The following is a 23,628-nucleotide window of genomic DNA, read 5'->3' as shown; positions in this document are numbered from 1 at the left end:
CCGTTAAAAATAAAATTAAAAATTGAAACCAAAGTAGCCGATATTTAATGTGTGCAATTGAATACTTTGATGGCTCACACGAGGCAAATTAAGAACCAAATGCAGGTTGTGTCTTAGTAAAAAACACACAAGGTGAGAATTATTGCTCAGAATTCATCATGCATCATGGAGGCTGCAAGTTCATCAGGAACAAAGAGGAGTGCTAAGGGCTCCAAATCCATATCTAAAAAATCCAAAACAATGGAAGTCCCTCCTACACAAAAACTGAATCAAGATATCACTGATCAATTGCAGTCCCTAGGCCCAAAATCAAGGAGGTCGAAACAACATTTGCCCAGAAAAGACTAGCTTGAGGATAGGTTTAAAGGGGTTGGAGATGTGTGGACAAAGGTGAGAGGTTATGAACTCTTCCTATTTCATTTTCTAAGAAAGGACAGAGAACTGCCAATTTGTAACCCATGGATAGCCAACTTAGGTAGACTAGTTGTTCCAAATGTTTTCATAAATATCATTTTGAGGGACGTCTTGGTCAAAAATTACAATTTTGTGAAGAGATGCATTCATTTTCCAAATGGCAAAGTGTTTATCAGATTTAGCCATGGCACCATAGATGAAGTTTTTAACTTAGACCCTAACCCTAATGTACCCTTGTCATTTGAAGAACTAGAGGAGGAATTTGTTAAAATGGATACCACTTATAAAGGGTGGAACTTAGCTTTCGACAGGGTTCAGAAGGGAATTCTAACCGAAGAGGATGGTACCCCATTCAACATGGACATTTTCAAACACCACTTACAGTACACCTATATGTCATGCAGACAAGTTGGAGGTATAGAGGTCCCTGATGTAACTAATATTGGACCATTGGTGTTAGTAGAAAATTTATAGATGTATGAGCCAAGACCCTTTGATTATGCTACTTTGTTGTAGAAAAATGACATGAAGGTTTCTTGAACCTTAGATATAATAGGGAGTCCACTTTCAAGTTTTACTCATTGTTAATGCATTTGATTTTATTTTATGGAAGATTTAGGGGTATGTGGCCAATGGATTTAAAATTGAACATAGTAGACAAAGCAGGTAAAGAACAACAAGTACAGATGTGGACATCAGTTTGGGTTTCACGATATGTGAAATCCAACTACATCAAGTTTGAAGAGCTATTACTAAAGCCATTATACAAGATGTATGGTGTCCCATGTGAAGGATCTATTTCGACTGAAGTTCAAATATTTCTTAGACCTAATTTTTTTGTTGAAAGAGGTATTGTCAATCACAACTAGGGCGATTGGTTTGTTTGCAAGGATTTTACTTGCTTCAAAATTTATAGTTTCGAAGGAACCCCATATTTGTTGCCAAAACTTGTATAAGATAGAATTGCTTATCTGAAGATTGTGAGATAGTTAAGTGTTTTGAGTGCCAAAGATTTTGGAGGTATATATAAGCAGACTTTCATACCTGGGACTCTTAGTTTTGTGAATTTTACCATTGTATCAACAAAGGGTTATGAATTCATTGATAGGAAACTGATTGAAGAATACAATTTGTTAAAATATGTTGCTAAGGTCAATTATGACCCTAAGGGATATATTCACAATTACAAGAAAATTCAAAATCTGGGAGTTATATTCATGTTTGCTTGGAAGTAGAGGACATGTTTAGAGACATGGAGGAGGAAGAGGCCCAGATGACCATTGATGAATTAAACAAAAAACTGGAATAAAAGAAAAAGAGAGTGAAGGCGAGTCCGAAGAAGTTGAGGTGGTATCTAGGAATCAAGCACTAGACACAACAGAAGAGCCAGACTTGCAAGAGAAAATTGTTGCCAAGCTAAACATCCATAGTGATGCAAGATACAATGAGTATTCTACCTTTGTTTCTGATGATGTTTTTATTAAGTCAAAAGAATTTAAATCCTTTTTATATAATTTCAAAGGGAAAAAACTGAGAGAATCTATCCCAAATGTAACCCCTGAAAAAGAATTAGAATTGTTGGGGAAACAAAAGGAAGAAATCAGTTTAGAACCAACCACTATAACCCCTCAAAGGGGAAGACAAATTCTTAGTGAAGCAAACATCATCATCTTTCCAGGATGGGACATGAATGCATCATTTATTTTTGATAGCATGTTACATTCTAAGAATAAGGATTTTAAATTGGATATTCATGGGGTAAATGATATGTATGTCCGCTCTAGATTTGACCAGAATGAAGAGGCTTTTCTTTTATGGTCTCTTTACCCTCCCAATAAGAGGCCACAAATCATTGATGTGGATAAAGCCTTTGGTCATGTCGTGTCTCAAATCAATAGATTGGATAGGTTCTAAGGAAATGCCAACTCCTATGCTCAAACCTTCCAATTGACTTGGCCAACTTATAGAGTGAACCTATTTGATTACTAACTTTCTCACTTTAGGCTTTGTAGGAACTAGGCGGGTATACCTAATCACTAGTTGTTTTCAATGACTAATGCTTTTTATAGCAAATTAAGTATCTTGATCTGATTTCCTCCTATCTCAAAATGGCATAAATTCCCAGGATGGAGATATAGCAGATGAGTTCAAGATTGTTGTTGTAGAAGTTATTCGATCTTTGTGCTTGAAATTTATGTATATACATAATTGCTAGTCTATTCTATATTTCCTACTCAGCTACTCCTATTACTTTTAAAGTGAAATGTGAACTGATGAGGTGTATTCTATAGATAACCAGTGCCTTTCTTCGCTATTTGGGCTACAAAGTTTTTTATATTTTTTTAGGACTTATTGTGTAAACTTATGAGACAATTTTTAAACCCACCCCCTCTTGATGAGTCTATCAGTTACTATTCCTTATGAGCTCTACTTCAGTATCTATATTGTAAACTACTTGAATGATTTTAACCCTGACTTTTAAGAGACCGTCCAAGGAAGAAATACATGGAACAATTACAATTCGCGAGTAAATCTTTTTGATCCAAATCTATAATATGAAACACAGAATTTTACTGGAAGAACACAAATAACCTTATCTCATTTAGATAATATCATAAACAACTACTTGTAAAAAATGCAATAATCCACAACATAAACACAAAGGAAAATGACTGATTATATTATATATTTGCCAAAAAAGTACAATGGTAAGCCTGAGGCTATAATCTACTCCTTCTCTAATGATTATCCCACATTACCAAAGTTCTCTTCTTTATATGAGAGTATACATTATCACCAAGCGTTGTGGCTTTTCAACATATAACCGTTAACTAACATTTTTTGTGAACAAACTAGAAGATAAACAAATTGAGTACCCCCATGTGCTCAATGTACTTGTCATCTTTATTCATTGCAATATCTCTGTTTAGCATCCTCGTGTCATCTTTGATCAGTTAATAATGGTAGTTTTAACAACAGTTACTTGGGAACACATTCGAGTTTAATGGCGATGTGACCTTCCCTGGGATTTGTTTTTGATTTTCGTGGCAATCATTTCGATGAGAATATATCTTTCGATCCCTCATTTTTTATTCCATCAATCTCTTTGTCTCTATCGATGATACTTTTGTTTTGAATCTTACTTCAAGTATGTATTTTCTCCCTTTATCAAAATACTACATTGGGTCATTATAGCCATCTCCCCATCGATATATTTCTGATATCCATCAAGTTTCATGTCGAAGAGACCTAGGGCTTCGGTGACTTCCTTTATCCTTCCATTGAAACTCCCTTTCTATCGACATCACTACACCCCATCGATAAACGGGTCTATTGTTTCGTCAAAGTCTTCTTTACTTTTGATGACTTGCTTCTGCTATCATCTTTTCATCGATAAAGTTGTATCGACAAAATCATGCATATTGGTAACACGCCCTTTAGCTTCCTCTAAACTCATATCTTCATCGATATCTTTTATTGATGTAACTTCCTTTTGTCTGATCAATATCATTCTTTCAATGAGAGTGTTTATTTCGGTGAGTCTTCTTCATCTTGCATCGATGGTATTGTTTCTTCGAAAGCCTTTTCTCATCGGTGAGGACCACCTCTACTTTCTTCGATACTTTTTGTCAGTGAAATCATCACTTTCGGTGAGTCTTTTCTAGAGTTCACCGGCACTCCCTTTTCTTCGATATGCCTTTCATATCGATGAGACATCACTGGGTCTCATCGATACTTTGTGAATTTTGGATATTTCGATAGAATGCTATTACACTTGCTTGACAACTTATAGAATATTATGATATCAATAAAAATAATGGTTTTTTTCTAAAAATGGAGGGCTCTTGTAATTCAATCTTACGAATCAAGATATTTTACTTAATTCAAATTTGATGCTCAATAGTGGCTCTGACTAGGGATGGTGGTATTCTATGGATACCTTCAAGAATCTAGACTCTCTGGTTTATATAGGGAAAAATCAAAGGAAATGTGGTTTTTACCATGGGGGCGAGACCTAAACTACTGTACATGGAGAAGGCTATTTTCAAGAAAAGAAGTTTTTCAATAATTGTCCATGTACTGGCAGTTCCTGAACTTCTCCCGTAGCACTTTGGAGAAAATAAGAATCTTCCCCTGCTTTATCCATTATCGCATATGGTCCAAGCCATAGAGCCTCAAACTTGCCATGCTTACCTTTATCTTGGCTCCTGGCATTCAACATTAAAACCAAATCACCAATTTTAAACTTTCTCTTTGTTGTTCTCTTGTCATACAATTTTTTCATCTGATTCTGAATTTTAATGTTTTACTCCTGTGCTTCTATCCTGACTTCATCAAGCTCTACCAACTGTATCAGCCTCTCTTGTAAAGGGTCATCAATCTCTATCCCTTCCTGTGCTATGAATTTATGTATAGGTAGGAGTTTATCCAAAGGGAGTCTATCCCTTTTACCATAGACCAGCTCATATGGGGACCTCCCTATAGATTTTTTTACTGTTATTCTATCTGCCCATAATGCTAGATTCAGTTTTGAGTCCCACGCCCTTTTATTTTGTCCTAGCACTCTTTTGATAATCTTTAAGATGTTTTTGTTACTAGAATCATCTTGCCCATTACCCTGAGGGTGGTAAGGGGATGAATGAGATATTGTGATGCCATATTCTTCACAAAAGGTATTGAATTCTTCAGACCTAAAAACCATGCCGTTATTAGAGATGATCCTTGTAGGAACACCGAATCTAGTAATGATATTTTCCAGTATGAATTTTATCACTATTTTACTAGTGGCATGTTTAGTAGGTATTGCTTCCACCCATTTGGTAAATTAATCTATGGCAACTAAAATCCATCTGTGTCCTCAACTCGACTTTTCTAATATCTCTCCTATAAAGTCTATTCCCCACTATTGAAATGGTTCTTCAACCTACATTGGTGTTAGTGGGAGTGATCCTTGATACTTCATTTTTCCTGAGAATTTTTGACAAGCCTCACATTTTCTAACATAAGAATAGGAATAATTGAAGACACATGGCAAAAAATATCCAGCTCTCAATATCTTGTGTGCAGTAGTTTTGGCTGAAAAATGACCACCATAAACCCCTTCATGCATCTCTTGTAGGATTTTCTCTGCTTGGTGTTCATCTAGGCATAGCAGCAATATACCATCTCTATTTTTCTAATATAAGTCTCCATTGATGATCACATATTTTGCGGATTTCAGTTTTAATGTTCTCTTTTGATTAGCAGTCATACCATCTGGACATCTTATGTGCTTGAGATAATACATGATATCTGCATACCAGGTTGTATTTTCAATACTGAAACTGGCTTCATCTAGTCCAACCTCATTTACCTGAAATTCTTCAACCCCTGCTCCTACCATAAGTTTAGCCAATCCCTGACCTTTTATAACTTGTGAAATCTTGAGCTCAATATTGAATTCTTGAATCTAGTTGATCCATTTACATCTTTTTCCTATGACCTCAGTTTGTCTAAATATGTCCTTCACTACTGCATTAGGAACATATGCTATAACTTTTGTGCCTACCAAATATGGTCTGAATTGTTTTATTGCTTTTACCAAGGCATAAGCTTGTTTTTCATTTAGGTCATTTTTAATTTCGGATGAATTCAGTGACTTACTAAGTAGGCTGCTCATAATTGTCCTGGTTCTTTTGTAATAACACTGCTACCACTGTATGACGAGATGCAAATGAAAAAATTTAAAAAAGTTTATTAAAATCTAGGGATATCAATACTGGTGCCTCAGATATTGCCCTTTTTATATCTAGAAATGCATCTAATGCCTCTGAATCCCAATCAATCTTAGCTTCCTTTTTCAACATCCTCACTATAGGTTTTATGATATTTGCAAAATTAATGATGAATCTTCTGACAAAATTGATTTGTCCCAAAAACGATTGAACAACTTTGATAGTCTTTGGGATAGGTATTTCATTTATTGGAGCTACTCTTTTAGGGTCAATTTTCACCCCTTCCTTGGACACTATATGTCCTAGGGGCTTCCCTTCTTCAACTGTGAAATGATATTTCTTTGGATTGAGGGAAATTCCATATTCTAGAGCTTTATTGAATACTTTCTCAAGGTGATCGCAATGATCTTCAGCCCTTTTTGAATAAGTTGTTAAATCATCCTGATACACCACCATTATTACATCAATCAGTTTTGCAAACGCTACATCCATTGCCCTTTGAAATGTTGCCCCTACATTTTTTAATTTGAATGGCATTCTTGCATATACATATGTGCCCCATGGTGTTGTGAAAGTTGTCTTATATTGTTCAGCTTCTTTAACTTTTACTTGATTATACCTCGAGAACCTATCCATCATGGACAATAAATCATATCCAATTACTTTCTGCAGCATATTATCCATGTTTGGCAAAGGATAATTATCTTTTAATGATGATATGTTCAGATTTCTAAAGTCCACACATAGTCTTATGCCCCCATTTTTCTTTCTGATAGGTACCAAAATTTGAAACCCAAGTAGAGTATCTACAACATTTAATTATCCCCACATCTTTCATTTTTATTATTTCCTCTTTCATCTTAGAGAGTAAAGTGGGGTTTATAGGCCTCTTCTTTTGTCTGAATGGTTTAGCATCAGGCTTAAGAGGTATCTCATGTTGGAAGAGATCCTCCTTGTATGCTTTGAGGTCATCATAAGACCGTGCAGATACATGCTTATATTTTCTAAGTAACATTACTAATTGTTGCTTCATTTTAGGAGTCAATTTATTACCAATAAAAACATGTCTTAGTGATTCTTTGCTTCCCAAATTAATCTGCTCAACATCATTTTCTTTGACTGAGGTTTCTTTGATTTCAACTTTGTCTTGTATGTTGAGAGCTCTTTCTAGTGCGACTAGTCCTCTAGGTATTTTATTAGATTTTAACGGTATGATTTCTTGTCTGAACAGAGTCTCTTTCCCATTTGTCATCTCTACAAAATCATTGAAGTTGATATCGTGTGCTTGGTAGTGATCCACATAGTGTAAGAATTTTAACAAATCATTGTCATCATGAAAAACTTGCCAGTTATACAAGTTATCTGGAACAAAAGGTCTGACTTTTATTTCCATTTCTGAGACTCCATTCAGTGTTATATCATTTACTTTCAAAGCAACATTGGCCAAGAAGTGAGCCATGATATTATTTGATCTATCAATCCAACTTATCTAGAAAGCATCAAACAGTTCCATGGTATCACATACAACATCCCTGTATTGTTTCAACCTGAGATGTTTGGAGACATACTTTTGTTTGATTTGAGATATTACTACTTCTGAATCCCCAAAGACACTGAGCAATTTAATTCCATGCTTGGTAGCCACATTAAGTCCAGTGAGTAAGGCTTTGTATTCTACAATATTATTTATACACTCAAACATCAGTTTGAAAGAATAATTGAACGTCTCTCCATCCAGTGAGATAAATACAATTCCATCCCCACTTCCTTCTTTGTTGCATGATCCATCAAAGTACATCTTTCATACTTGATCTTTACTCTTCTTTATTGTAGACTCTATCAGGGTCAATCCTCTCAATTTTTTTTCGTCAACTCTAATTTGAATTTGTCCATATCTGGCTGGATGAAACATACCGAATCAATAGGTTTTGCCTCCTCGATGATGTATTCAGAACAAGGTTCTCTCTCAATCCTTACCTCCTGTCCATTTACTGGTATAGTAGCATATGATAAGTCTAGCTAGACATGGCCTCCTATCAGGTTCGACCATTGTCTTGACAATAACATAGCATAGTTAGGAGGGACATCAACCACAGTGATGTCTATTTTATAAGATGCTTCTAGATATGCTGCCAATTTGAATTCAACATTGTTCATGACACCAACCACTGGGACAGAAAGGTTATCCATGGCATAGCATTTACCAAAATTTGTGTCCACTGACATTCCAAGTTCTTTAATGACTCCTACTAGCATTACATTTATAGCATCTCCTGAGTCAATCATGCAATTTTTTATCATCTTATTATTGATCATCAGGGTTAAATAAAATGGGTCTACTTGAGAGAGATTTTTTGTTATTGTTAACCCTAAATATATGGTTGGAATAGGGTTACATTATTTTGGCTATTTTGTTTATGTCCCTTTGTCTCTTCCTTAGATACACCATTGATCACCTTCAAGGTTTTTTCTCGATATTCTGGAAACTTCATCATCTCAAGTAGTGGAACAGAGACCTTCATCTATGTGAAGGTGTTGGCAATATCAAATGATGTTGTAGTAGGTAGTATTGAAATGTCCACCATCCCATCCTTATCACCCTTTTGCATCCTAGAAAATTGTAACTCCTTTTCCTTAATTAACTTTGTGTTTTCTCCCTGAGTCTTGCTTGGCTTAGTTATTGGTTTAGATGTTTTATTACTCTCCTTTATGAACATGCTTGATGGTTTGCCTTGTTCAGGGTTTATGGTTCTATTTCTTAACATATAAGTCCGTTTGGCTTGTTCAAAGGTAGTTGTAGTAATCCTCTCTCACTCTTCTTTAGTAGGGATCCTTAGCCTGACTTCATCTTCCTCATCTGAGAATATCTGTTGCATACAACAGTGCTGATTAATCTGCCTAGAATTTACATCACTTCCTTCACTCCCCTTAGATGAGTCACAGTCCTCAAAGGATAGTAAGTTTATTGCAAGATCATTTGCATATTCTTCACATTCTTCCTCTCTTCCCTACAACTTTATTGCCACCACATATTGGTAAGGAGAATGAGGCATATCATATGCTAAGCACCACATATCTTCATCAACCACCTAGTTCACCACTTTTCTCAAAGGATCTGGTATTTGGTTACCTTCTTTCGGGTTCTTGTCCACTGGTTTTCCATCTTTCCATGCGGTATTATAAGGCATATCATGCAATCTAGGCCTATCATGGCGATAAAACTATTGTTTCTCTATTTTATTCACTCTGACAAACAAATCCTTGAGAACATTCAACACCTTGTCCAACTTATCATCATCCTTTGTTTGGTTAGGGGCCTTTGGATTGAACAACCTTGCATCCTCCATTCTTGCTATAGTTCCTTCTACTTTTCTATTATTCTCTATAGTTATGGCCACTTTCATGACTCCTTGAAGGGTTGTAGGATTCTTTGTCCTGAGCTCATAGTTTCTTTTACTGTCAAAAGCATTCATGTAGTACAAAATGCTAACTTCAGGAACTTGTTTTATTCTGTTAGGGATTTTATTCATAACTCCATTAAATCTCTTATTGAAATCGGCCACTACTTCATTTGTATCCTTCTTGATGCTTATGATCTCATGTAAGGCAAATTCTAGGCTATTTTGGTCTCTGTATTGTTCAAGAAAAAGTCTTTTGAATTCTGTAAGGCTGTTTACTAAAAATTCTAGCAGTGCTCTCAGCCAATCTTGGGTGTCCTCTGTCAATGACTGCATGAACAACTTCATCTTGACATCCTCATATGGGAGATAGAAATCCTCCATAACTGTGTCAAAAGCTTTGCAATGGGCTCCCCCTAAGATGGCATTACTCCCAGTGAACTTTGGTATTGCAGTCCTAATTTCATTAGGGATAGGATGAGGATACACCATCATCCCTAAAAAGTTGAACTACCTGATGCGTTATGTGTTCATTAGTCCGTATCTACCTTGGAAAAAGTTTACATAGTTTGGTCTCACATTGTTATTACCAGGAGGAAATTGGTTTTGTGGTTGAAAGTGGTTTTGATATGTAAGGGCATTGAACTAGTTATGTTGATACTCAGGAGGTAAATTGGGGTATGGGAAGTTGTTGAAGTGATTGTGTTGGTGCTCAAGAGGTATATTATTATATGGATAGTCATTTGGCCTAGGATTGTATAGAGGGTTTTCGGACACCTTGCAAGTATTGTTCTTCACATTGGTTTTCTCTGTATTGTTTCTCCCTCTATTTGATCCTTGGGATGCTTGTTCACACATTGCCTTGTATCTCTCCAATTCATGATCAATATCATCTTCATTGATATTTATAGCCACTCTAGCACATGATTCTATACATTCCTGTACTCTTCCTTCATCTTTCATTTCAATGGCTGCTTCCATCATTTGTTTCATCAAATCTGCCATACGATCTGATGCATCCACCTTGCTTGAGCCTGAGGAACTTGAAGCTCCTGTCCTTGAATTTGGATGGTGATTCTCAAAGCCAGGAGGGAATTTCCCTTTCCACGCTCTATCCATAGCTTCCAGGTCCTCATCCCTGGGGTATGTGGGAATAATATAATTTTGTTTACTCAAGGCTGGATGTGAATGGTTTTTAGAATAGTGCTGATTATACTTCCCATTCATAAAGTTATTGTTAGGTTCCATCGAACTACCTATTGATTTATCCTTTGGATTTATTTTAGTTCTCTTCTGATCAAAGTTTAATAGGACTATGGGGTGGCCTTGTGTTATTGACCTCCTTCCATACATTAAATTTCTTATTTCAGAGTCACCACCTTTCTTCTCGAAAGGAATTTGTATTTTGTATATTCCCATAGCAGAGTACTTTTTTTTGAATGTTCCCCAGTAGAATCACCAATCTATTGGGTCTCAAATCAATAGGTTGGATAGGTTCTAAGGAAATTCCAACTCCTATGCTCAAAACTTCCAATTTAGTTGGCCAACTTATAGAGTGAACCTATTTGATTACTAACTCTCTCACTTTAGGCTCTACAGGACCTAGGCGGGTATACCTACTGACTAGTTATTTTCAATGACTAATGCTTTTTATAGCAGATTAAGTATCTTGATCTGATTTCCTCCTATCTCAGAATGGCATAAATTCCTAGGATGGAGATATAGTAGATGAGTTCAAGATTGTTGTTGTAGAAGTTATTTGATCTTTGTGCTTGAAATTTATATATATACACTATTGCTAGTCTATTCTATATTTCCTACTCAGCTACTCCTATTATTTTTAAAGTGAAATGTGAACTGATGAGTTGTATTCTATAGATGACTAGTGCCTTTCTTTACTGTTTGGGCTACATAGTCTTTTATATTTCTTTAGGACTTATTGTGTAAACTTATGAGACAATTTTTTAACCCACCCCCTCTGGATGAGTCTGTTAGTTACTGTTTCTTATGAGCTCTACTTCAGTGTCTATATTGTAAACTTCTTGAATGAATTTAACCCTAACTTTTAAGAGACCATCCAAGGAAGAAATACATGGAACAATTAAAATTCGCGAGTAAATCTTTTTGATCCAAATCTATAATATGAAACACAGAATTTTACTGGAAGAACACAAATCACCCTATCTTCTTTAGATAATATCATAAGAAACTGCTTGCAGAAAATGCAATAATCCACAACATAAACGCAAAGGAAAATGACTGATTATATTATATATTTGCCAAGAAAGTACAATGGTAAGCCTGAGGCTATAATCTACTCCTTCTCTAATTATTATCCCACATTACCAATTTCCCTTCTGTATATGAGAGTATACATTATCACCAAGCATTGTGGCTTTTCAACATATAACCGTTAACTAACATTTTTTGTTAACAAACTAGAAGATAAACAAATTGAGTACCCCCATGTGCTCGATGTACTTGTCATCTTTATTAATTACAATATCTCTATTTAGCATCCTCATGTCATCTTTGATCAGTTAATAATGGCAGTTTTAACAACAGTTACTTGGCAACACGTTTTAATTTAATGGCGATGTGACCTTCCCTAGGATTTGTTTCTGATTTCCGCGGCAATCATTTTGATGAGAATATATCTTTAGATCCCTCATTTTTTATTCCATCGATCTCTTTGTCTCTATCGATGATACTTTTGCTTTGAATATTACTTCGAGTATGTATTTTCTCCCTTTATAGAAATGTTGCATTCAATCATTATAGTCGTCTCCCCATCAATATATTTGTAATGTCTGTCAGGTTTCATGTTGAAGAGACCAAGGGCTTTGGTGACTTCCTTTATCCTTCCATAGAAACTCCCTTTCTATCGACATCACTACACCCCATCGATAAATGGGTCTGTCATTTCATCGCAGTCTTCTTTACTTTTGATGACTTGCTTCCCCTATCATCTTTTCATTGATGAGCTCATTAGTAATTTTTCATCAATAAAGTTGTATCAGAAAAATCATGCATATCAGTAACATGCCCTTTAGCTTCCTCGAAACTCATTTCTTCGTCAATATCTTTTATCGACGTAACTTCCTTTTGTCTAATCGATATCATTCTTTTGATTAGAGTGTTTCTTTTGGTGTCTTCTTCATCTTGCATTGATGGTATTGTTTCTTCGAAAGCCTTTTCTCATCGATGAGGACCACCTCTTCTTTCTTTGATACTTTTTGTTGGTAAAATCATCGCTTTTGGTGAGTCTTTTCTAGAGTTCATCGACACTCCCTTTTCTTCGATATCCCTTTTATATCAATAAGACATCGCTGGGTCTCATCGATACTTTATGAATTTTGGATATTTTGATAGAATGCTATTACACTTGCTTGACAACTTATGGAATATTATGATATCAATAAAAATAATGGTTTTTTTCTAAAAATGGAGGGCTCTTGTAATTCAATATTACAAATCAAGATATTTTACTTAATTCAAATTTGATGCTCAATAGGTCACATGATGAAATTTAAAGTTGGTGAAGTAGATCCCATTGTTACTACTGATATGGGCATTGATATTTCAAAATTTAATAAAGCACAAGTGAAGCAATGAGATTTCCACAATCCATGTTATATTCTTATGAATGTTTCTGGATTCGATTGTGTGTCTTTTTTGCTCATTAATGTTTCGAATCACACTCTGTGATTCATCATCATGATGAAAAGAGTTCCTGAAAACTTGATCCTAATGATGAATCATGGAGTGTGATTTGAAATGTTGATGGGAAAAAAGTACAGACAATCGAATCCAGAAAACTTCATAAGAAAGCACAATTGGTTAAAGTGATCAAAGACATAGATCAGTACAAGGGATTATATGAAGGATTGCTAAAAGGGGGAGGACAGCTTGTGCCACAAATCCATGATGGGTCTCAATGGAAAAAGAAATGCTAGGAAGTGCAACTGGAAAATAAAAAGTTGAAAAGGCAAATGCAGAGTGTGAGGGCTGACACAACCTCTATTTTAATAACTAAGAGATTTGAAAACTTGCAGGTTTCCTTGAAGATTTATGGGTTGTTTATCAAAAGAATATGGATAATGCAATATCTAACAACCAGATTTATAACACACTAGGAACTCTATTGCATGATAAGACAATGGCCAATATAGATGCTGAATTCATTAAAGGAATACCAAAGTTGTTGAAAAAGCATGAAGACTTTGACATAGAATTGCATAAGAATATAACGAATGTAAGGAAACAGTACATCATGGTTTTCTAGAAATTGAAGATCAGAATGGATAGTTTAAGGATAAAGATAAATGGATTATGTAGTGCCAAAGTCTTGTTAGTGCTTCCCTTAACATTGCCCGGTCTGATGTACTTGACATGACAAACACAATCGAGCAGACGGAAAAATTCATCAGTTTGGAGATTGTGGTCAGAGATATTATCTATGATGCAGATACCTACAAATCAGAGGGATATTTGAAGCACATTCAGAAGTGCGATCAGATGGTTGGAGACCAACCATAGGTATCAAAATATGTTTAAAGATTTGACTTTGTATTTTATAGTTTTAGATTGTTAGGGTATTTTTTAGGTAGTTAGTTTCTAGTTATTTATTTGTTAATTTTAGTTTAATGAAAGGGTATGTCCTTTCATTTTTCAAACTGAATCCTCATCTATATGTGGAGGAATTTTTAGGAGAGACATATATCATAATTTTATAAGTTTTTTTATCAAGACATTCTCTATGCATTTTCTTATGAACTCGTTGTCTGGAAGTACCAAGTTGATGGAAGATATGCACTGAAATCAACTGGTTCAACTATTTTATTTTCAATATAAATATTCAAGTGTTTCTCATTCATTATGGTATCTATCTTTTCAAAGGATTGATTAGTTCCTTGGATAAATCTATTTACATAGATTGTTTCATTGTGCAATCTTATGTTGTTGTAATTAAGATTAGTTTTTAGTTTCAATATCAGTTTGAAGGATTGGTTGGAAAACTTTGAAATGTCTTATTGGTCTTTCAAAGTAAAGTTAAATTCAGTAAGACTAACTGGATGTCACATTTTAATTGCAATTCATATGGAACCCTTTGAGATGATGGTCTTGTTACATTAACAAGTTATTAAAACTATCTCTAAGGTTAAACGTGGGATTCTTTATTTGAAATGATATGAAACTAGTAAGGAGTCAAGGTAGTGGTCTTTTATTGATTTTATATATTTGAATCAAGTATTTCCAAAGCAATTTTCATTAAGGAATCATATTTCTAATTCATACAATCACTACTTTATAAACATTCATTTACAAGCAAGCAGATGAAAAACATTCATTTACAAGCAAGCAAGTAGATTGATTTTGGTATAGTAAATAGGGTTTACTTATTTTTTAATTTTTATACAATACTTACTTCTAGCCTTTATCTAACATAATCGATAATTGGAAGACTTCTCAATAACTAGGGATGGAAAACATTCATTTACAAGCAAGCAAGCAGATTGATTGTGGTATAGTAAATAGGGTTTACTTATTTTTTAATTTTTATACAATACTTTTAGCATTAGGAAAGTAAAGAAAAACAAATAAATGAGAACATACCGGTAGGATGACAAGCTCAAATTTACAAGACACACACTCTGAAATGAACTTATCTACAACAAACTTTACATGATTCAAACACACAACCTGCAACTCCACAGGAATTTAATGGTATGCAAAAATCTACAGGAATTTTGCCATCTCCAATAGTTTGATACCCTCCAAATGAGTTAATTCAATCCTTCATTTTTACCTTCTAGACAACCCAATTTACAGAGGTAGAGGCAAAGGAAACGTCGAACTCGATTTGCAAAGGCAGAGCAAAAGAAACAAAGGAATTGGCAAAGCCATAGGAAGTTGAGAGGTAATTCAATCCATTGTGCATGGTTTTCAAATGAACCCACACTTTTTTTTTTTTTTTAATAATGCATCTGGTCGTCAGAATTTTGACTAAAAGAGGGGTCGTTCGCATTTCGACGTTATCGGGCATTTTAAAAAAAAAATCACATTTGATCACAAAAACCCTTGTCTTTCGAAAACCTCTATCGAAATTTGAGGCCAAATGTATTAGTGGAGAGAGAGAGAGACTAAATTATAACAAGATTATTTTTAATTGAACCATTTCCAAATGTTTGTTACTCTAGATATAGAGGTTCTAATTTAAAGGCATCATAGAAAAAGAGAGCTTATGAAGATAGAGAGAGGTCCTCGTAAAAGAAAGTAGAGATAGACAGAGCAGGATTGTAAGCAGACTTAAGTAGAGAGAGAGGAGTTATAAAATGATTTAAGTAGAGTATTATCTAGACTAATTTCAAATTTGATTATTTTTAATGCATTTATTCAAAATGTCTCATAATTTAAATAAAAAAGACAAACACACTTAAAAATATGTAATCAAAATAACATAATTTAGAAATAATTAAGATAAAATTATTTTAAAATTAATTTAATCAAATTAAAATAATTTAAAATAATTAAGATTAAATTATTACATAAAAAAATAACTAATAAAACAAGCACAATTTTACATAAAATTAAATAGAAATTAAGTAAACATACATACGCATAATATCTTTGCATTCTTAGTTCTTGATATCTTTGTTCTATGTTAGCTGAATAATTCTTTCAAGTCTCATTTTTCCTTGTCCTCTTGCTACCCATGTCCTTAAAATGACCTTAAAAACCTTCAAATGTCTCAAAATCGTTGCCCTTAAAATAGCCTTTAAATGTCTCCTTTCACCAAAACCTTCCTAAAAAATTGTCACCATTAATATGCTCTTCAAATGTCTTCTTTCACCAAAAAATATGAATTACTTTGATATTTAGTGTCTGAAAAAATAAAATAAAACATTTCTATTTATATGAGATTGTTAATTGTAAAATATAATATATTTTTACGTCAGTTGGGGATCGTATGAACATTGGATGTTAGAAAATGACACGTTTGTATGAACACGTCAGTTGTGTGAATGTTTCTCCCTTCCATGTTCGCACAAACATTTGTTCGAACAAAATGGGAGGGGCTCATTCAAAACCCTTTCACTTGAAGGGGTGTTCATTCAAACCCCCTTTCTAGGAATCTCTCCCCTAATCTCTTTAAACTTCTGAGAAAAATTGGCCTTCAAACCTATGGTTCAAGGTTCAAATGAGAGAATCTTGACAACTCAAAATGTAGGATGGTAGTCCTCAAAGCAATATTTCCAATGACTATAATTTTAGTACATTTTGAGTTTATTATGATCTTGTTTATTAAATTTTACCAAAAAAAAAATATTCACCAAACATGAACTTCTTTGTTCAACACATTGAGAAAAAAAGTAAACTAATTGAAAAAATTATGATAAATATCTATGCACTATTTATTGATGTCTTCTTTCTAACAAATAAAAATAATAATTTCGATATATATAGAACAAGTTATCTATTCAAATGTACAACTATGTCTAAATTATAGTTAGTTTGACTTCAAACTTAATAAAATGAAAAATATTGAACATATCATTATCAAACCAATTCCATGTACTAAGTATTGATGTTACAAACCAAAATTTGAAAGAATTGAGTTTTTGGGATGCACATCACTTCTACAAAATGTTGTTTGCTATAAAAAAATACATTTCGAGGGAGATGGAAAAATCAATACAATTTTCTTCAAAAAAATTGAAAAAAATATATTTAAAATTTGTAGACAAGATGTTACAAATCAATAGTTTACATAATCTTCAAATTCTTAATGGTTTAAAAGTTATAGGTGTCAGAAAGTGAAGGTTTTTTTCAAAATGTTCATCTAAGTGTCAAAGTTGACCAAAAAGTGGGAATCAATATTGTGAGTTCAAGCAGTTAATGCATTGCTTCGTACATGAAGTAACATATAAACTTAATCATGTTTTTTGACTTGAATTCTTGAATGCTTGACTTCAAATCTCACCACTTTTGGCTTGAAGATACCTAATTATAATTGCTCAATTGGTATTTACTTGATGTGAATTAAATAAGAGAGGTTCAAATGAGGGGTTAGGAAATTTATTTATACACAACTTTATAGGATTCATATAGAAAATTTGAAGAAGGATAACATCGAGGAGCACTTTCCTGCTCAACAACTTCCCAAACATTTAGGATTCAAATTTGGGCCCACTTTGACTAGGCCATGGCACTAGGCATCATATAATAGGAAGAATAGGGTGGTAGGCACCATTGAGAAATAGCACTATGGTGGTAGGTGCAATAGACTAGGAACTAGGGTACTAGGTTCCATATTCCTCACTTTTTGAGCCAAAATCAAGGTTAGTGAGCTCAAGATTGTGTTCGCCATCCAAATTTGGCCATGGGATTAGCACAATTCATCATAAATATGGGGAATTGAAGGAAAAAACCAAAGTGAGCCCAAAATGAGTGTGAAATTACTCAATGATACTTTATTTACAATACTAAAGTAATAAATGAAGTGAATCTCGCATTCATGAGTTCAATTGTTGATATTACTAAACCTTATATATATCGATAGGCCCTTAGTTAGTCACATTGGAAGAAGGCCATGTATATTGAATATGACTAATAAAAATTAAAAATATGTGAGCTTATCAATTTTCCCATAAGAAAGAAACCCATAGGCTACAAATGGGTTTCTTAAACCAAATAAAAGTTAGATGGATCCATCAACAAATACAAAGAACAACCTATTTCAAAGGGATATTCTTAGCAGGAGGACATTGATTATTGAATCTTTGCAACTACTATGAAGCTAAAAAAATTCATAATTGTTTGTCCATTGGCTACACAAAAAGGATGGAAGCTTCACTAGATGGATGTAAAGAGTTCTTTCATAAATGATGATCCAAATGAAGTACTATACATGATCCAATGAGAAGGATCCATTGATAAACATCAACCTCACAAGTTAAATGTATGCTAATTATGTCACTTTATTGGCTTCAACAAGCCCTTTGGGCATAACTAACACATAAAAAGAGATGGTTACTTTCTGCAACATGGTTTCACTAGTAACCCTTAGATCCTAAATTGAATATTAAGAATCCAATCACAAAATTTTCCATCTTGTTTTATACATGGATGATCTCGTGATAATATAATACTTTTAGATAATCCTATTGATAATTTTAAAAATATATAAAGAAATCCATTGACATCATAGATTTAGGGCTACTTCAATATTATATTTGCTTTATGATATGTAAAAGGGACATAATATTTTAATCTCATAGATGAAGTATTCTAGGACACTAAACGAGAGGTTTGGCATGTATAATTGTAAACCTATGTCCACTTCAATGAAGAAAGGTTTACAACTCTCTCATTTGTCGGATTTCCCTAAAGATGATGTCACTCTCTATAGACAACTTGTTTGCAGTCTTATTCACTTGACTTATATCATACATGATTTATGCTTTGCTATCAACTATCTCTCCAAATTTATGTAGGAGTCAAATAAATGTTATTGGATTGTATCTAAGAATTTCTTAGATATGTATAAGGTACACTTAATTATGATCTAGAATATAAGAAGAACACTTTCTTCTTCTTGTAGGGATACATTGACTTAGACTATGCTAGTTCCTATGATTTAATAGGAAATCAACTATATGATATGTTTTTCATCTTGTATCCTAGCCTATTTATTCTACTAGAAAGATGAAACTATTGTTTCTCTCTCATACACATAGGTTGAATATTGTCCTCCACTATGAGTTGTGTGTGCAGTGACTTGATTATATCACTTTCTAACTGATTAAGGATATTCTTGAAGAAACACCACCTATTTTCTATAGCAACAATCATGGGTGTTGAAGCTTGCTAAGAATCTAGTTTTCCATGAGAGAATAAATCACATTGAGTTTGAATATCATTGCATCAAAGAACAAGTCATACATCACCAAATTCAACTCTAGTACTGCTTGACAAATTTTCAAATAGCTGATATACTCACCAAGTCTCTTTGCAATGTGAATTTTGAGTTGTTAGGAGGAACATTTTCATGAACAACATAATAAGTAGGGGAATGCTAGTGTAACTATACAATAGCCCAAGTACTCCATTGCTTGCTAGTTGGTATTCTATTATGCCTATGACTATTGCAAGATTGCATTAACTACATTTCCTCTTTGTATATATTTTATTGTTGTGTTGGAATAAGAAATCATCCGATCACCATGTTTTTCTTTACTTTTTCATATACTCTTTCATTAGATATGCAATGTCTTCTCTAATTTGGTAAAAAAATATAAAATTATTTTATATAGTGTATCTTAGACCAAAACCAACCTCACTCTTGAGTCCAAAGTTCCTAGAAACCTATTCATAAATAATAAACATGATAAGGTCTTTTGATAGTTCTATTTTTTTTTTTGGGAAAGTTACATTAGTCGTCATGCACCATACATCCAAGGCCTCATCATGTTATATATTATTTTAATTTTTAATAATTTTTTGTTATAGAAGAATGAGGTTTTTTATTTTATTAACAGTATTTGATTTAGAAGAGTCCTTTAGATTTTAATTACTACTTGTGGCTGCATAATTGATTTGCTTAAGTATTGCATTTGTGGAATGGAGAGATGACTTTCACAATTATAAAATTAAATTAGTACTTCAAGTTAAGCTAATAGTTGACTATAGTGGTTCCACCTTTAACCCTGATGTGAAACTTTCAAACAATTATATATTTTGGTAGAGGCTTTTTAAATTACTGTAATTTTATAAAAAGAATACATATTTAAACAATAAATATTTAAGAGAAGATAAATTCAAATATAGTTTGAAATTATGTGTATGATTGATCATTAAAGACTCCACTTTCAATTTAAAAATTAGATTTTTAACCTACCATGACAAAGATCTTTAACAACTTTATTTTAAATAATTTTATTTCATGAGAAAGAACCCTTTAATTTTTAATTATCCCTCAAAAAATTAATGAGAGAGTCAACTACTAACTCATTTTTCAAAACTTTTGAAGTTGATTTGCTTAAATTGTGCACTATATTTTATATATAATTAAACACTATTTTATTTGGCAGCATTAAAAAAATAATTTAGTAAAGCAGTATGACTCAAACCGAAGTATACAACTTTATCAATCACTATCATCTTTATATCCATATTATCTTTTAACATACTACCAGTCGCCACGAAATCAAAGTTATTGGCAGATACAATTGACGTGTCAGAATACTATCCCAGCTTAGTCCAGCACGTCTCTTTGAAGGAATACTGTTCAAGATATGGTTGACGATGATATCACCAAGATTATTGTTTTCCTTTGTATTGTAGATCAATGTGGCCATTTCCACAGTGTCTTGCCCACATTTGCATTTGGTGTTTTGACTACGTCTCATATTTCGTCTTCAACTCAAATCATACATCTTACTTTTCTAAAAGTAAATCCATTGGGATTCACACACCTTAATTTTCTATAACAAAACTTAATTGTTCTTTGACCAATATTCTTAACTTCTAATATATTTTGGACTGTGAAAGAGTTATGGTCAAACTGAATTTCTAATATATTTTGGTCTGTGAAAGAGTTATGGTCAAACTGAATTTCTAACTTGACGTGCTTGAATTGAAAATCAATTTGTTTTCCGTCTATAATAGTGAGTCTATTAAACTTGTTGCATGTGCCCTTGTGCCTGGATACGATTTTTTCTATACAAATGTACTATTTAGCCACTATAACCATTCTACATTACATGAGTGGCATTATAGAATAAGAGGTTTCATGACCTGAAAACTCTTTTATTTAATGGACATGAAACAATCCAATACAAGGAATTGGAAAGCTTCTCCTAGAAATTTTAATCAAGGGGTTTTTTCATTCATCTCAACAATTGTCATACTTCCAAGATAGTTCAGCCATGGTGTTGTGGGAGATACTTGTGGTGAGCGTAGCATCTGCATCTGCTATTTTCTTTGTTCCATACAACGGCAGCTGGATTTCCATTGGAGCAGCTGTAATTTCCTGTGTTTTGGCGAGCTTAGCGTCTGCATATGCTATTTTTTACGCTCCTCTTCTCTGGGCGGCTATAAGACTGAAAGCTAAAGGCAATATGCCTCCGCTTCTGCCAGGGAGATTTGGGATCCCTTACTGGGGAGAATCGCTCGATTATCTGACCTCCTGGAATGATAAGCTCAACCCGGACGTGTGGTATGATAGGCGAAAGGCCAAGCACGGAGATGTTTTCATGACCCATATTCTGGGAAGCCCCACAGTGGTCATGTTGGGCGCGCAGGCCAACAAGTTCATCCTTACCAACGAAAACAGGCTGTTCAGGAACAGCTGGCCCAAATCTTTGAATGTTCTGATTGGGAAGAACGCTTTGATTAATTCCCAGGACGCAGACCACAAAAGGATGAGGCGGATTACACATTCCGTTTTGGGGGTGGAAACATTGAAGAAGTCAATTGCGAGGTTTGAAAGGCTTGTGGTGCAGCATCTGGACTCCGGCTGGCGTCCTGGGCAGGTTGTGCACGCCCACCACAAAGTGAAGGAAATGCTGCTGTCTTTGGCTGCCGATTTTTTTATGGGGCTAAAGGCTGGGGAAGAGTTGGAGAGCTTTAGACGGAATTTTCATGATTTCAGCGCTGGGCTCCTATCTCAGCCTCTTGACCTTCCCTGGACGGCTTTTGCCAAGGCCAAGCAGGCGCGCGAAGCCATGATCGCTCAATTCCTTTCGCTGATCCAGCTGTGTAGAAGCTCGTTGGACAAAAGGGAAGAAGCGGAGGACAGCTTTATAAGCATGGTATTGAGAGCGCAGGAGGAAGGGAATGGAGTTAGTTTGAGTGACGAGGAGACTGCAGACAACTTGATGGGTCTTTTCACTGGCGGATATGATACCACGGCCTCAGCTTTGTCTACAGTTCTTAGGCACCTCTCTCTCTCGCCACAGGTCTTACAACGCCTCCGTAATGGTACTATTTTCCCCTCATCAAACGTTTCATAAATTTCAATAGCCAATATTTATCATCCAAATTCTTATAGTTTTTCCATCCTCCTTTAGTTTGATATTAAAATGTTCTGCATGATTTCTTGAAAATAAATTTGGGTTTCAAGATTTTAGATATTGTGGAAGTTTAAGCTTCTTATGCTTTTAATTAAATAGTTTCTTCTAAATATAAATAGTGATGTTGTGGCAATTCAGATTGTGAAAAGATCCGAGAAAACTTGGGAGGAAAGAATCTCACTTGGAATGAGATTAAAAGTATGGAGTACTTACACAATGTAATAGCAGAAGGACTACGCATAGTGGCCCCTATTAATGGAGGATTTAAGCAAGCAAAAGTAGATGTTGTATATGGAGGCTATACTGTTCCCAAGGGATGGAAGGTTAGTATCTAAACTTGATTCTTAAAATGGTAGTGATTATAATCTTTCACACTGTAAAGTGACAATAGATTAATTGCAGGTTCATTTCTCCATGAGGCAAACAAATAACAAAGAAGAATACTTTAAAAGTCCAGAGATATTTGATCCAAATCGTTTCAATGAGAAACATGATCCATTTTCGTACATCCCTTTTGGGCAAGGTAATCGGATGTGCCCAGGAAATGAATTTGCAGAGATAGAGATGAAAGTGTTTCTCTATCATCTAGTGCTAAGATATGATTTGAATTTGGTGGAAGTGGATGAACCTATCAATATGTACTTCATGCCCCATCCAATGCATGGTTTACCTATATTTCTCAAGCCAATTGCTTGAAAAAATTCCTATCTATAACATGATGATAAAATGGTGTAACTATTTCATAATCTACATTTCAATGCACATTGGTGTTTCATTATAGATGTCATCTCCTCCTTTCTTTCCGATGTCATTTTTTATAACTACAGAATATGATGATACATCTTTTCTAGACTATGATAGTGACATATACTTCTCGATCCCTATATGCAATCGATATGATTAGGTCACGTGACTTGTAGGTCTAATGAGCATGATAGAATTTATTTTATCTCTATAGATTCACCTCATGTCACTCTCCGAGATTCATTTTTTAGTAGACTAGTGGTGTAGATGATGTGTATAAAA

At 34.2% G+C, this 23,628-nt stretch overlaps 1 protein-coding gene across 1 annotated transcript; it reads left to right on the top strand.

The window, feature by feature from the left end:
• Nucleotides 1-21,236: 21,236 nt before the first annotated feature.
• On the top strand, nt 21,237-23,382 carry LOC131037219 (cytochrome P450 716B1). Its single transcript, XM_057969287.2, has 3 exons — nt 21,237-22,510; nt 22,741-22,925; nt 23,005-23,382. The coding sequence occupies exons 1-3, from the start codon at nt 21,457-21,459 to the stop codon at nt 23,296-23,298; spliced, it is 1,533 nt and encodes a 510-aa protein (XP_057825270.2). The 5' UTR covers nt 21,237-21,456; the 3' UTR covers nt 23,299-23,382.
• Nucleotides 23,383-23,628: the final 246 nt, after the last annotated feature.

This window comes from Cryptomeria japonica, chromosome 4, assembly GCF_030272615.1.
Source record: "Cryptomeria japonica chromosome 4, Sugi_1.0, whole genome shotgun sequence".
NCBI lineage: Eukaryota > Viridiplantae > Streptophyta > Pinopsida > Cupressales > Cupressaceae > Cryptomeria > Cryptomeria japonica.
Note: the sequence above shows the minus strand (reverse complement) of the source record. Positions and strands in the feature narration are given on the sequence as shown.